The sequence below is a fragment of the Alexandromys fortis genome, unplaced genomic scaffold (assembly GCF_014885135.2).
Source record: "Alexandromys fortis isolate MF-2015 unplaced genomic scaffold, M_Fortis_MF-2015_v1.1 scaffold_32, whole genome shotgun sequence".
NCBI classification, from domain to species: domain Eukaryota; kingdom Metazoa; phylum Chordata; class Mammalia; order Rodentia; family Cricetidae; genus Alexandromys; species Alexandromys fortis.
In genome coordinates, this window is record NW_026067938.1 from 7,527,566 (window position 1) to 7,539,548 (window position 11,983).

Here is an 11,983-nt window from a genome sequence, read left to right on the forward strand (position 1 = left end):
GAGAGATACATTGTATCCTGGAAGTAGTTCCGAAAGACAGCTCCGGGAGCCAGCAAGATGGCTCACAGATAAAGTCACTTGCCAGGTATGTGTGACAATGTTCAGCTCCCAGAACCCAGAATCAGGTAGAGCAAAGTTGTCCTCTGACCTTTATACATGTACCAGAGGGCAAAACACTATGCAAAAGTAAAAACACCTGTGGGAATGAAGAATTTCTAAAGACTTTCTATTTCATATGACCATTGATTTCTTCTTCTTTTTTTTGGGGGGGGGCAAATGTTTAGGATGTAATATTTATTTTAGAAATTACGCTGGCTTAGTAAAGTGATGGCTTGTTGGCTCTCCTCTGAAAACCATGATGTCACTACACTGAACATCAGCTAGGTTCCCTCTTGCTGAGCGGGTCCAGTAAGAGAACTGATGGTTATTGCTCAGGCAGGCACAACATGACTGCACCTGAGGGTTATCGTGCCATGCTGGTCATTGTTGTGGTCTATCGGTGTCAGAGTAAGACTCTTGGTTGCTTACTTCCTTTGGAAACGTGAATGGTGTCTTCTGGTACCCTGAAATCTAGTGCTCAGGGAGGAGGCTCTCAGCTCAGTTCCAACTCGGGGTCTCTGGGCCTGGCGTGCACAGTGTGTGGTCACAAATGATCTGATGTGCAGGTGTTTCCAGCAATAGGGATTTATCTTCTGCCTCTAGGGGACAACGTAAAAACCATTTCTATCTTTACAAATAAAAATTACCTGCCACAATACAAGCCCATTTGTGCTCTGCATCCTTCATCTGTGCAGAGAAGAGTTTATGCACCTGTGGGAGCCACTAGCGATTTCTACCTGTGGCTCCAGCTGGTTTGAGACATGATCCATCATCAAACAGCTCAGGCTGGCCTGGAACCCGCTTGTAGTGGAGGATGACGTAGAACTTCTGAGCTTCCCGCCTGTTGGGCTTATTTATGTGCTGAGAAGGTACTCAACCACCCTGAGCTCAAGGGCATCAGTAAGCCTGCTTTAAAAACAAAGCAAAAAAAGCCAGGTGGTGGTGGTGCACACCTTTAATCCCTGTACTCAGGAGGCAGAGGCAGGTGGATCTCTGAGTTCGAAGCCAGGCTGGTCTACAGAGTGGGTTGAGGACAGTCAAGGCTATATACACTGAGAAACCTTGTCTTGAAAACAAAAACAAAAAATAAATAAATAAAAATAAAGCATCTCAACAATAGCGACACTCATTCAAGCTCTAAAAGAATGTCCATTATACTGAAACATTATAGCAATTTTACAAAATGAATCAAATCATGTGGTTTGAGAAAATGCTGACCAGGAGCATCATTTTAAAGAAATATTCCCAAGAAATACCACATTTTCAAAAACACTAAAAATACCATCCAACTGGCAACTTCATTCTAACTTGTAGTTTTGTAGGGTACATAGAAATTCTTATTCTAAGTATATGAACAATCAAAACCTGGTTCTCTTTAATCTTTTCTTTCTTCACTAGGCCACGCTAGTTTCTTCATGCCCAAAAATGACAAACTTGAACACTTTAAAGAAAGATGGTTTAAAAGTTTGCTAATCTTTATTCATGAACATAAGCAATTCAGCCATTAGCAGTGAGCACATTCTATGACGGTATACAGTCACTTACATTAAGATGACACAGTGTTTGATCGCTAACTAAGATAAAGTTTCATCTTCAGCTCTACATCAACCTTAATACTCTGGAGCTCTGCATCCATCTGGAGGTGAGAAGCAGACCAATCCGTTTTGAGGCTTGGGCGGGACACAGCTGCATGGCTTTATTTTACAGGCAAACCACAAAGTTTAAGTGGAATAACTGTCAAGAACAGTTTTTAATGGAGACCGAAAAAAAAAAAAACTGGGGGAGAAAGAGGTAGTAGCTACTGCTTAAGAAATAATTTTAATAGTTTGAAATCTTTGACCAAATCTTACTAGAAAAGGAGGTAATAACATCTGATAAAGATGAGAACAGTTCTCGGCGAGCTCTGGCTATGGACCAGCACGCTTTCCAGCTGCAGTTGCGGAGCTTCAGTAAGGACAAGCCAGCCCCTGCACCACAGCCCTCCACAGTGTTTATTGTGCGGGGGAAGCTGGAGACACTCTGTACTCACGACACCTCCGCTACAAATGCCTCCTAACCTTAGCTCACATCAGAGAATTCTGTTTGTAGTTCCTACCCAGCCTCCTATCATCATTATGTAGCATTTACAACACTGTGAACTGTTTTTAAAAGATGGTTGCCCTTTTCTTGAATCCCTGTTATCAGTAATACTTAGACAAACTTTTTTCAAATAGTAAAAACTAAGGCATAAATTAGCATTTTAAATCAAAGTACAGCTTTATCTATGGGACCTGGAGAGATCAAATAAAATGTACTCACAGGCTATGCCACTGGGAACAGAAAATGTTTTATATACACACACTTTTCCCTCAAACTTACATTGTAAAAAGTGACCAACTCACTATTGGGCAAATGCCAAAATGCTGCATTTTGTTGTCACACAAACTTTAAAAGTTAAAAAATTCAGACAAAAATAAAACCTTTGTTTATATAGCTGAAGGTTATGTAAAGCAGCTATAAAATCTTGTTTACTAGAACAAAGAGAGAGATCTCAAATAATGTTAGTCCCCAGGAAGCAGCAGAGAAACCTCCAGTCGTGCTGTGTTACATTCACTGTGTGTGTGCTGTGTGTACGTATGTGTGTAGTGTATGCATGCACATCTACCATATGTGTGTGTGTGGTGTATGCACATCTACCATATGTGTGTGTGTGTGCGTGTGTGGTGTATATATATCTACCATATGTGTGTGTGTGTGTGTGTGTGTGTGGTGCATGCACATCTACCATATGTGTGTGTGTGTGTGTGTGGTGTATGCACATCTACCATGTGTGTGTTTGTGTATGTGTGTGTGGTGTATGTGCTCAGCAATCTTTTTAGCCTCATCATTCCCAACCTTTGCTGCTCTAAAACACAACCTATTAAACTAAGACCAACATCGTATGACCTGGCATTGGTAAAGCACAGGCGGCCTTGGTGCTAACGAGGGGGACGCAGGTGTGGCAGACAGGCTACACTGTAGGAGCACTGAGACCTGACAGAGCTCACTGTGGCTGGGGAGAATTCCTATTTCAAGAAAAACGTGTCACTGACTATGAAACTTATTTATACGTCCTAAAGGTACACTAACAAGACCAGCAATGAAAAAGTTATGACTATGAAATACCACACTTTGTTCATAAAGTAACTGTCTTCAGGCTGACACAAACATATTTCAGTCTTCATAGTCAACTATACTATTGCGCCTATGCGTCATGTGTCACGAGCCCAGCAGGATAAACAGGCCTTCAGATGTCAGACTAGTAAAAATGGTGCTTCTCGGATTTAGCCAAACCAAACTAAGAAAATTCACAAATGTTTAAGGCAGTAGCTCTAAGAAATGTGTGATTAGTTTTTCTTGTTTATAACTGGTTTTTCTAAAGCGTTTCTTCCGGGCTCTAACCTTCTATTAATACAGCAAGTATACAATGACAGCACACACTAACAGTATCATTTCAGACACTCGCTAACATACCCTGGGGATGCTTCTTGGTTCTTCAAGCTGGGAATATTGCTCACTGACCCAACAAATATTTGCTTTTGTTTATGATGCAAATGATCTGGCTACAAACCAGCCACAGGATTACAGTAGGCTGTTAAAGCCACCTCTTTCCTCAGAATCCGTGAGTACTTTACCTGACTGCATAAAAACACAAAACAGGAGCTTCTAAAGCAAGCCACTGTTACTCAGTGTGCAATGGTTTGGAGTGGCCAAATCAAACTCTTACAGAGAGGAACCTCTGGTGAATCAAGAACTACACCAGTACAAGCTGCTCACCCTCCTCATCAAACTGAAATCAGCTCGTCCATGAAAACAAATTTCAAGACTTTTTTCATAAGGAGTGTAACAATCACATAACCAAGTGATGGCTCATGTGGCAGGCACTCTAAAGACACAGAGGCATGAGACGCATACAGTAACGCTTACAATAACTGAAAACAACAGAGTAAGCAGAGTGTGTCCTGGCCCCACAGGGATCACCACTGTCAGCATCACTAGTGAATTTCCACGGCAAGAGCCATGCACAACACCGTTCTCTGTTAAACATACACAGAGCTCCTATACACACACGCCACCACATGAAACACTGATTTTTACATCAAAGTGTGTTTTGGTAACAATTTTGCGCTGAAAAACAATAAATTATACTCATTATTGTATAAATTGTTGAAAAAAGTATTACAGATGTTTACAAAGAGTTACAGTAATACATAAAAATACATTGTTAAAATAAGATGAACAATGTATACCATAAAAATAGGTTTTATAACCAAGCAGTACGAACATTCCTGGGTTTCGGTCTTAGCAAAAAGCCACTGGATGCGTCCAACATTGATCGATCAGTCTTACAACTGAAGCCACTGGTTGCACTGGATGTCCTGGAAGCTCCTCCTGAACATACACAAAGATAAAACAGTCTCAATTATCTGAGCCAAGTACACAAGTCATCAGCTGATAAACCTTCTGTCCTCATTTTAGGTCCAAACTGGTGTCCTTCCTCCAGATGTGTCTAATACTCTCATGAGATGACTTTCAATAGAACTGTACTCTGAGATTCGTGGAGCTTAAAAGCTACTGAAGTGATTCAAGTGAAAACCAACACTTTGCATAATCATTTATATGTTTACTGACGGTTTTTTATGTTCAAGGCACAATACTAACTATCAGTTACTAGAATAAGGCTGTGTCTTAAGTTAACTAAAATAAACCATGTTTAAAAATGAGTGAGATGATCAGTCAATGACTCGTCACATAAGCACTGGGAACTCTCAGCACTACCGGGGTCCAATTTTCTTTAAAAATAGCTTAATTTTTTTAAGAGAAATACAGTTTCGAATATATACATGATGCCACAGCATCCACTTTGGTAAAGGAATGGTCTGACTTTCTGTTGTATACCCAGTACTAAAATTCCTACAGCTCTAGGGTACACAGCTGGCTCAGTCTCTAACTGATCACGTATCAAGCACTAAAATGAATTACAGCTGTAGCTTGTTGATTTTGTTTTAGCTATCTAGTAAGGACATGAAAGATGTATCTAAGGGTTATAAGGTATTAGTAACTGAGAGAATGTTTCAGCCACATTCATTAGCCTATCAATTTATTCTTTAAAAACACAAACTGAATTAAAAGACTTTTCCAGTGTCTGAGAAAACACTGCTATTTTCACTCATTTTATCTTTTGTTTTTCTTCTTATGCTGCCATTACATTCTGTACATGGAGCCTGAAATTCAATGAACTATAAGAACATGCCTGTGAAAACTAAAATGCATTCCAAAGTTAGCATTTTAAATCTCTATCATTAGAACACAAATCACACTTTTTATTTTAAAAAACTAAAAGACTCAAAAAATAAATAGAAAATAGCTTTGATAATCTTACTCAGTGGGCTATAATGGCCAAGAGTAGATCTCACTCGTCTAACGGATGGGGAAGGGTTGAGATAGCCCATATTTCGATGATAGTCCATCAGCTGCTCAGAGCGCTTCATGCCAACCGTTGGTTTCACAGCTTCAAGCCGTTTCAATAAAGCCTTCACAAAAATATGAAAGTTAATACTGTAATGATCTGTCCTGTCCCTTTAAAAGACACACCCTGCCCCCCCAACCTGGTTCCGCTTCCAGTCTGAGCTCCCTTCCCTTCTCTCTTTGGAAGAGGTGGCTGCTGCCATGCCTCCTCCCTCCCTTCCTCTCCCCCCTCTCCCCCTTCCCTTTCCTTCCATAACCCACTAAATAAATATTCAAGCTCTTTCTGCATGGCGTGCCTATATGTCTCTGTCTTTCACCTGCCGTGGTTCCTTGTGGGACAGGCTGCCCTGCCAAAGGTCAGCCGTGGTCTCCCCCGCCCCAGCCCTAAACCACCTGCAGTGTCCCAGTGTCCCAATGCCACCACTTGGGGAACAGTGCTGTTTTATTTTTACTATTACAAATCCTACATAAATACCAATAATTTCTAAGAGGTCAGATAGTCTATAACTTGAAATTCGCTAAGGAAAAAGTGTTTAGTTACTCCACATATACCAGAGATGTTCTGACCTGGGGTGAAGAATATATGGCCACCCCAAATATTTTTCCACAGACCCACAGAGAAGTATAATTTCCCCTCTTCAAGGGCAACAAAAAAAGACTTTACAGAAAACCACAAACAAAGAGTGCAGAGTTGTGAAGCCTAGGCCTAATAGATACATCTACAAAACAAAGCTCAGGGAACACTGATGAAGAGGGGTTGGCAAGACTGTAGGAGCCAGAAGATCAGGGCATTTGCAGTGAGACTGTCTCCCAGCAATGTCCACTACACACGTAGATAGAGCCTCAACAAGAACAATAAATATACCAGAGTGGACAGAAAAAGTCCTCAAGGACTACAATCGAGAGGACGACTAGAGAGCAGTGGAAACTGGGAGCCTGGGCCTATAGGACTAAGCGGGCTGCTGTGAGCACCCTCTAAGAAAGCTCTATCTTGCCCCTAGCCTCCTCTTCTGGCTGTCATGAAATAAGCAGCTTCCCTCCACCATGCCCTTCTATCATCATGTGTCTACCTGTCCTAAGTCCAAAAGCTGTAGTGTGAGTCAGTAATCCTTTCCTCTCCTAATTGTTAACCTCAGACATTGTCATAGCAGCCCACAGACAGCCATCACAGACCTGCCAGTCTTTGGAAAGGGACTACAAGAGCAAATACAGGAAACTTGATTTCCTCGTATTAATGTCAGGCATAGGAGTTATTATGCTAACAGTCCAAAGGTAAACCTTTGAAATCACCACCAATTATCAAAGTTATGACAAGTTCTACCTCTATACACTAGAGAGCAGAAGTGTTGACTGCAGCCATGCCTCACACAGAACACAAGGAAAGGCTGTGTGAGCACTGACCTCAAGCCCCATCCATACTTTCAATTTCGACTGCCTAGTTGTTTTCTGTACTGGAACTCCCTCCTGCTACTATCCTATGTTTCTGTTTTATTATTTTTACTTGTGTCTTCGTTCTCGTTACTGTTTTTCTACTCCCCATGCCCCTGCCCTGGTAAGTGGTATTTTTGTCGAAGCTGGTCTCCAACAGAACTGATTCACAGTTCTGTTTTACTCGTTCCTTAAAACATACGGCCCTTTCTGGTGCAAACTGATTTTTATCTTAAGAGTCTGTAGATAGCACTAAGACAAGTTTTCTTCCCAATCATTTTCTCTCCAGCTTAAGCACACCACTCAATGTGTAGCATTTTACAGCGTCACTGTTGTGAATCACTGTAACACCCTTTCCAGACACTTCCTCAGCCTAGTGCTTTGCTCACAGCAGTTCCCCTTCCGCCCTCTGATTCCAAGGTTCCATCACCAACCAGCATCGTCAACATTTCTTTTTTTTTAAATACTTATTTATTTATTATGTATACAATATTCTGTCTGTGTGTATGCCTGCAGGCCAGAAGACGGCACCAGACCTCATTACAGATGGTTGTGAGCCACCATGTGGTTGCCGGGAATTGAACTCAGGACCTTTGGAAGAGCAGGCAATGCTCTTAACCACTGAGCCATCTCTCCAGCATCGTCAACATTTCTGAGCCATTCTCAAGAAGGCATAACCGGTAATTGTAGGACCCAGCCATGACAAGCTCAACCGAGGCCTGAGTCTCAGTAGTTTACCCTAAGGAAATACCTGGTTCCAATTAAGACCACAAACTGAGACCACCCAGGCATCACCCAGGAACAGACCATTCAAAGGAAATTCCTAATGTTCCAACTATTGTAGATAGGATCACCTGCCAGCACACAGCCACTGCTTTTTATACTAGGACACTCCTAGACAAATGTCAGCCAATCAGGGGTCCTGAACCTTAGAAATCCCTCACTCCCACCTTTGCTACTACAAAAACTCAACCCCAACTGAGCTGGGGCTCTCTGACCACTCCAATACAATAGACACATAGAGAATCCGAGTTTGTAAACTTGTATAAGAATTTTACATACAGGACTGGGTCTCTTGGTTAATTTTGGGAGGACTCTGTGATCTGGGCATAACAATAATAAACTAAGCCAAAATATTCAGGGGAAGCATTGTTCAGAGAAGAGAGGAACAAAGTACGGTTAGAAATCCAAGCGTGTGACTGACACATCAAGTAGATATAACCACAACTTCACTGCTGTCAGCCGGGGGGGGGGGGGGGGGACCTCTGTTCCCTTCAGAAGCCAGAAGCTACAATTAGTTCTCGTTGCGCTCAGTTAGGCTATGGCTCTGTTCCATCTGAATGTAGTTTCTATACACTTTCTAAAATTACACAGCATCTTTCTTTGTAGACAGAAGAGCTGCACAATAGCTGCCAAATTCTCCTAAAATGATGTTCTTGCACAACAAAATTCGTAGGCATTATGTTTTCAAAGCATTTTACTGGAAAAGATAAATTTCTAATAATCTTGACATTTTCAGTTAATCTGCTAATATTGTATGTGTACATATATATGTGTGTATTTTTTCTTCCTTTTTTTCTAGCACAGAAACAATGTTGGTTGGGAGATATAGCTCAGCCTGAGTCCTTTGCAGCAGAGTCAACTGTTTTTTGTTTTGTTTTGTTTTCGAGACAGGGTTTCTCTGTAGTTTTGGAGCCTGTCCTGGAACTAGCTCTTGTAGACCAGGCTGGCCTCAAACTCACAGAGATCCACCTGCCTGTGCCTAGTGCTGGAATTAAAAGCTTGCACCACCACTGCCTGGCTTCAATTGTTCTTAACTTCTAAATTTAGCATGTACAAAAAACCTGAAGCTAGGACTGCTGGGGATTCATTAGACCATGTATGGAGAAAATAGTAATGTTTACAAAATTTCACCTAGTTGGATGAATTCTTTAAATCTTAAGAAAACTTCAGTGCTTATCTACCAGAGGTAAAACACTATAAAAATGATGAATATTAAAATTTAAAATAATTTTCCAATAAAGTTTTAAAAAGCCTCATAAAACTACAACTCCTTCTGTACTCTGATAGGCCACTTATGCAGAAACTTAGGGAAATGAGAGAAAACATACAACTTTCCAAATCACATGAAACTTTAAAAAAATGTTACAACACTGTAACGGAGTGACAAAAAGATATAAGCATCTAAAAGACTTGAAAGAGTGGAGGAGGGGAAGAAGTACCGGGTACTAAAATAAACTTAAGTAGGAGGGTAAGTTCTAGTGTTCTATATGACAGTAGGAGGTCTATCACTTATAAAAGTTTTTTTAGAGAACTGGAAGAGAGTTTGGAGGCCTAGATTACAAAGAAATTTCTTTAAAGAGAACGAAATTCTACTTATTCTAATTTAATCATTCTGTACTCTATGCATAATTACATGCTAACAGTTACCTGCAACGAGACTGGGGGCTTACAGTGTAGTGTAGGCACTGACTGTTTCTTAGTCAAACTATTTGGTAGGCATGTTAGGGCCAGAATAAAAGTGAAATAACATACAGCACCCATAACAGTACCCATACACTACTTGAAATCTAATGTAAGACTTTTGTTAGCATTAACATTCCTTTGTACAGTTTTCTAATTGCCTGACATACAAGAATATAACATCTTCAGGCTAGGTTATAAATTACATAACAGCCAGCAGTATTTCACATTTTTCTACTGCTTTATAGAAAAGACATTACTACTGTTTAATAATCAAAATGATAGGAATAGTTCTTTAAAAGCTAAATTATGGGTTAAGACGGCCATTCAAACCAGACTCCATGAATGAAGTTCAAAATAATTTCTCCAAAACTTTTCTTGAGAAAGTTGTATTTTTTTTTAAAATTTTTTTTTATGGTTTATTTAGCTTTATTTTATGTGCATTGGTGTGAAGGTGTCAGATCCCCTGGAACTGGATCTTCAGACAGTTGTGAGCTGCCATGTGGGTGCTGGGAATTGAACCCGGGTCCTCGGGAAGAACAGTCAGTTCTCTTAATGCTGAGCCACCTCTCCAGCAAAGTTGTATTTTTTTTAAAATTACATCTATCAAGGCAAATGGTGTTTTCTTATATATACACATTATAAAATGAATAGTTACACTAGTCAACACACCAGCTCACAGTAACCATTTGTGTGTGAAAATTATAGTCTACTACACTGTCTACCAGGTTTCAGGTATGCAAGCTAAGAAAGTTCTGGAGACCTACTGTAAGTAGTGACAGGTGGTACTTCTGCTTTATGTTTGTCTAAATATTTCCTTTATATACTTCTCAGGAAGTACTCTTGAAAAAAATGAACTCACTCCTCTTTTGGTACCAATGGTGAATGAATGCTAACAATCCAGCAGATACAGCGGAGAATCACTCATTGTTTTCAAAGTGGTGAGGCAGACTCTAAAAGGTCATTTAAAAAGTATCCAAAAAAGCCAGGCGGTGGTGGCACACGCCTTTAATCCCAGCACTCAGGAGGCAGAGGCAGGCGGATCTCTGTGAGTTCGAGACCAGCCTGGTCTACAGAGCTNCATGGCCTATGAACAGCTTTCTGTCTACCACGGAAGGATAAGGGGTAAAGCTCTAGTGAGCAAACACATTATAGAAGAGTATGTGTATCTGATTCCAGGGTACCATGTGCTGAAACTGTATAGTGATTTAACTAATCAGGAAACTAGGAAATTTTTAGTATTTTCTTTTTCGTTGTTTTGTTTTTTGAGACAGGGGTTCTCTGTGCAGCACCAGCTGTCCTGGAACTTGCTCTGTAAGCCAGGCTGCCTTGAGCTCACTGAGACTTGTCAATTTTTACCTCCTGCAGTATTTTCCTTAGTACACGCTAAGAGACAGACATGGTTAACTTCTAGACTCGCAAATTACCACAGTTTATGCATGTGTAATCTATGCCTGCATTTATGTAAATAAACTTGAAAAGTTGGCTATAATTTTCTGTTCGTTGTACTTACAAGTCAGTACAAATGCAATTGTTCTGATGACTAAAAGATGTGTTACTTACCAAATTTTCTCTTTCAATCCTTTGTTGTTCCCTCTGTCTGTTGAGAGCACTATGATATAACTTAGGGGGATGGCCAATCGATCTTCCGGGAATTGTACTTTTGCTTCCTGGTTTTTCAGCCTGTCTTGATAATTCTTTCAGAAGCCTCTGATTTTCCCGATCAATCTGTCTCACCTCTTCTCTTGTGAAAGAGTAGTTTTTCCTAGGCATTACAGAAGGCTGCTCAAAGTGATGTTTTTGTGGTCCCTTTTTATCTAACTGCAGAAAAGCTGCAGAAGTAAACAAAAAAAGTGAAAGTGGCTAAGCAAAGTAGCTATGATGGCACATACTTTAATTCTTAAAAGTATAATCTAAGTTAACAGAAGGTATGAAATGAGCTAATGGTTTATTTGTGTAGCGTAGAGTTCTATGTTCTAACTGTGGGCATAAGCTGGTGCACACCAGAGTACTGAAGGTAGACACCACACGATGCCAGCTCCTAAGCAGCTGATTCACACAAGCTATTCTTGCCACACCAGCTTTAACAGCTAGGGACTTTAGGAGCCTCTGCACTGTGTGCTCTGATACAATAATTTAGGTACTCTTTTGGTAATGGGAGGACAGAATTTTACAGTAACAACAGATGTTCTTGGCAATGACTGAGGGAAACAATGGCAAAAATTCAGACCAGTCTAGAATTAACAGCTTAATCTGAAAGTATTACACCATGAAATCCATAGTTTTAATATTGTTATAGTACTTCTGCTGTGAATGCCAAACATTCTATTTTGTATTAAGTATAAGCTGAAATGAACACATTAGATAAAAGATATTTCTAGCCAAGAAAAAAAATTGCACACTATGATTACCAAATAATTTTTGTTGGGTGGTGGTGGGAACTGAACCCGGGGTCTTGTCCATTCTAGCCAAGCACGGTACTACTGAGCTACGTCCTCTGCCTGAA

The 11,983-nt window shown here is 40.4% G+C and overlaps 1 protein-coding gene across 6 annotated transcripts in view; it reads right to left on the minus strand.

Moving 5' to 3' along the window:
* Window positions 1-1,553: 1,553 nt before the first annotated feature.
* Cfap97 (cilia and flagella associated protein 97) overlaps window positions 1,554-11,983 on the minus strand; it is a 28,120-nt gene continuing 17,690 nt past the window's right edge. For 5 of the 6 annotated variants that reach the window (XM_050147321.1, XM_050147325.1, XM_050147323.1 and 2 more), the window contains 4 exons: window positions 11,889-11,978; window positions 11,041-11,309; window positions 5,501-5,651; window positions 1,554-4,509 (listed from right to left, as the gene is read on the minus strand). In XM_050147321.1, the coding sequence (XP_050003278.1) occupies window positions 4,382-4,509; window positions 5,501-5,651; window positions 11,041-11,309; window positions 11,889-11,978 (638 nt within the window). In that variant the 3' untranslated portion in view covers window positions 1,554-4,381. The remainder of the gene's footprint in view (window positions 4,510-5,500; window positions 5,652-11,040; window positions 11,310-11,888; window positions 11,979-11,983) is intronic. The other variant, XM_050147322.1, reaches the window with a different exon arrangement.